Source organism: Oncorhynchus kisutch, unplaced genomic scaffold, assembly GCF_002021735.2.
Source record: "Oncorhynchus kisutch isolate 150728-3 unplaced genomic scaffold, Okis_V2 Okis06b-Okis10b_hom, whole genome shotgun sequence".
In the NCBI taxonomy this organism is placed as follows: Eukaryota; Metazoa; Chordata; class Actinopteri; order Salmoniformes; family Salmonidae; genus Oncorhynchus; species Oncorhynchus kisutch.
In genome coordinates this window covers 11,266,585-11,269,789 of record NW_022261983.1, presented here as the reverse complement: position 1 = coordinate 11,269,789, position 3,205 = coordinate 11,266,585, and the positions used below count along the sequence as shown (strand labels likewise).

The 3,205-nt window shown below is 48.7% G+C and overlaps 1 protein-coding gene across 3 annotated transcripts in view; it reads left to right on the top strand.

The window, feature by feature from the left end:
* The window catches only part of LOC109886612 (cdc42 effector protein 4-like), a 34,642-nt gene extending 31,769 nt beyond the window's left edge, over positions 1-2,873 (top strand). For all 3 annotated transcript variants that reach the window (XM_031814489.1, XM_031814490.1, XM_031814491.1), the window contains one exon: positions 625-2,873. In XM_031814489.1, coding sequence (XP_031670349.1) covers positions 809-1,918 — 1,110 coding nt within the window. In that variant the 5' untranslated portion in view covers positions 625-808 and the 3' untranslated portion in view covers positions 1,919-2,873. The remainder of the gene's footprint in view (positions 1-624) is intronic.
* Positions 2,874-3,205: the final 332 nt, after the last annotated feature.

The following is a 3,205-nucleotide window of genomic DNA, read 5'->3' as shown; positions in this document are numbered from 1 at the left end:
TTAACCCACTGTTCCTAGGCCAGTTAACCCACTGTTCCTAGGCCAGTTAACCCACTGTTCCTAGGCCAGTTAACCCACTGTTCCTAGGCCAGTTAACCCACTGTTCCTAGGCCAGTTAACCCACTGTTCCTAGGCCAGTTAACCCACTGTTCCTAGGCCAGTTAACCCACTGTTCCTAGACCAGTTAACCCACTGTTCCTAGGCCAGTTAACCCACTGTTCCTAGACCAGTTAACCCACTGTTCCTAGACCGTCATTGAAATAATTAGTTCTTAACTGACTTTCCTAGTTAAATAAAGGTACAATAAAAAAATACTGTGATTAAGTAATATTGTTAATCAGTAATATTGTTAATCAGTAATATTGTTAATCGGTAATACAGTAATATTGTTAATCAGTAATATTGTTAATCGGTAATACAGTAAAATTGTTAATCGGTATGCATCAGGAGACCGGACTGGACCACTGGTCCATTGTAAAGTGGTGTCAGATCGGAGTTTGTTTTGATCAAAAACACGTTGTTATCCACTCTTGTTTCAGAGCAATGATACGATGACATGGTATGAAACAATGTCTTGTCATGATCATATATATCTAATGTTGTTTTCCCCTCCTTTCTTTTCAGATTGAGCCACCCTGGAACTGAAGACATGTGTTATTGTATCTGGGGACTGCAATGAGTGTGACACGGATCTACCTTGAAGACTTCCCAAAGAGAGAGATCTGCCCTTCTGGGATCCTGACTGACTGACTGTGTGTCTGTGTGACAGACTCTGAGTATCTGAGGTGTGTGATCTCCACCAGCAACCATGCCCATCCTAAAGCAGCTGGTATCTGGTTCGTCCCAGACCAAACAGCGCCGCTCCCGTATGGACCTGACCCGGGAGATGATCAGCGCTCCCCTGGGGGACTTCCGCCACACCATGCACGTGGGTCGCAGCGGGGACGCCTTCGGGGACACCTCTTTCCTCTCCACCCACTCCGGGGAGGCCCCCCACCAGGCCGAACCCCAGGCCCATCCCCACTCCCCCCGCCCAGGGATTTTATCCAGAACCTTCCGCAGCAGCAAACGCTCCCAGTCCGTCACCAGAGTGGACCAGAGAGACTGCTCGCTAGCGCCACCCAGTGGCTCGCCCACCTTCGTGAAGAACGCCATGTCTCTCCCCTTCCTCAATGATGAAAACGGTGACCATGTTGATGGAGGATACAGGGTGCCTAAGAGCCTCTCGTCCAGCCCACTGAAACAACTGAATGAGCAGGATGGAGGTGGAGGTACCAGGCCGTCTAATGGGGCCGCTGCTGGGGCCCGATCTCTGGAGCTGGATGAGAGGAGCTTTGGGGAGCTGACTGACCTGCCAAGCCCCAGCCGCGGGTACTACGGAGGAGGGATGAAGCACGCGGTGTCGGTCATGTCGTTCCACATCGACCTGGGGCCCTCCATGTTGGGGGACATCCTGGGGGTGATGGAGAAGGAGGATGATGATCTGGGATACGAGGAGGGGAAGAGCAGTGAGGGACGGGCCTCTCCTACACTACTCCTGGGAAGGGAGGTGGGAGGAGAGGAGGAGGGAGAAGAAGAGGAACCGGAAGCTGAGCTACTGCAGCTGCAGGAGGAGGCGGTCCCTGTACCTGCGAGTCCAACCAGCTCTGTAGAACCTGAGGTGGGAGAGGACGAGGGTGCACCCTACACCCCAGAGTACACCCCAGAGCCCCGCCCTAAACACCTGCAGCACCGATTAGATACCTGTTCTGTGTCCAGCTCCGCCTCTGGCTCCGCCCACGTGGAGCAGGAGAAACCTGCCGGACAGCTCCACGGAGGAGATACGAACAGTGCCACTTTCAGTGCACCACCTGAGGAAGAGGAGCTGGGGAAGTTTTCTTCCTTCTTGGAGGACGAGGATGATGAGATCCGTGTATGAAACGAGACGTACAAGCTCAAACCATATATGGAGCGGATGAGTGTGGATTAATACAGATGGATAGATTCTATACTGAGTGGATATGGATGAGTACAGATGGATATGGATGAGTACAGATGGATATGGATGAGTACAGATGGATATGGATGAGTACAGATGGATAGATTCTATACTGAGTGGATATGGATGAGTACAGATGGATATGGATGAGTACAGATGGATAGATTCTATACTGAGTGGATATGGATGAGTACAGATGGATATGGATGAGTACAGATGGATAGATTCTATACTGAATGGATATGGATGAGTACAGATGGATGAATTCAGTACTGTATAAAGTCAGCTTTATAAAGCCCCACATCACAACAGAGACGTATAGACTGGATGGCTAGAAGAAGAAACTGCTCCCTCTGTCCTTCCTGTGAGAATACAAACATCTGGACTTAGTCATGTGGACTGGGATCTGTGGACTGGGATCTGTAGACTGGGATATGTTGACTGGGATCCTGCTTCAGGGAGAAAGGGATCCTTCTGGATGAATAGAAACTCCATCTGTTACATACAGAACAGCTTGCTAACTTCTCCCTCACACACACCACATTACAGCTACTGTCTGTCTGTACACTGAGAGAAGTCACATGGAAGAGCAGTCCAAGTGTGTGAACTCGTGAATTTAGGAGAGACCCTTATAACATGTTGATAAACATGACTTTATTAAGCCTCTGTCCAGTGCTATTCATTCCCTTTACTTGTGTCATAATGATAATAATAAGGGCTTTTCTTCCTTAATAATCTGTGCCATTTCATATGATGTAGCTCCTCTCTGTCTCTGCCTGTTAAGTGGAACTGTGTTGGTGTAATCAAGTAGTCTGGCCGGAACAGAGATCTACTGTTACCGCGGTGATGGGGACCTGGCTGCCACAATAAAAGGCTTGTGTTGTGTGTATCACTCCACCAGCTGTGATGAGGCTTTTTCCATGCTAGAGCCTGGTAGAGAATCTTTACTAGAGCCTGCTAGCTACAACATTGTGACTAGAGCCTTCTACCTATTTTAAATTTTTTTTAAATTTTACCTTTATTTATCCAGGCAAGTCAGTTAAGAACATATTCTTATTTTCAATGACGGCCTGGGAACAATGGGTTAACTGCCTGTTCAGGGGCAGAACGACAGATTTGTACCTTGTCAGCTCGGGGGTTTGAACTCGCAACCTTCCGGTTACTAGTCCAACGCTCTAACCACTAGGCTACGCTGCCGCCCCTATAACATTGTGACTAGAGCCTTCT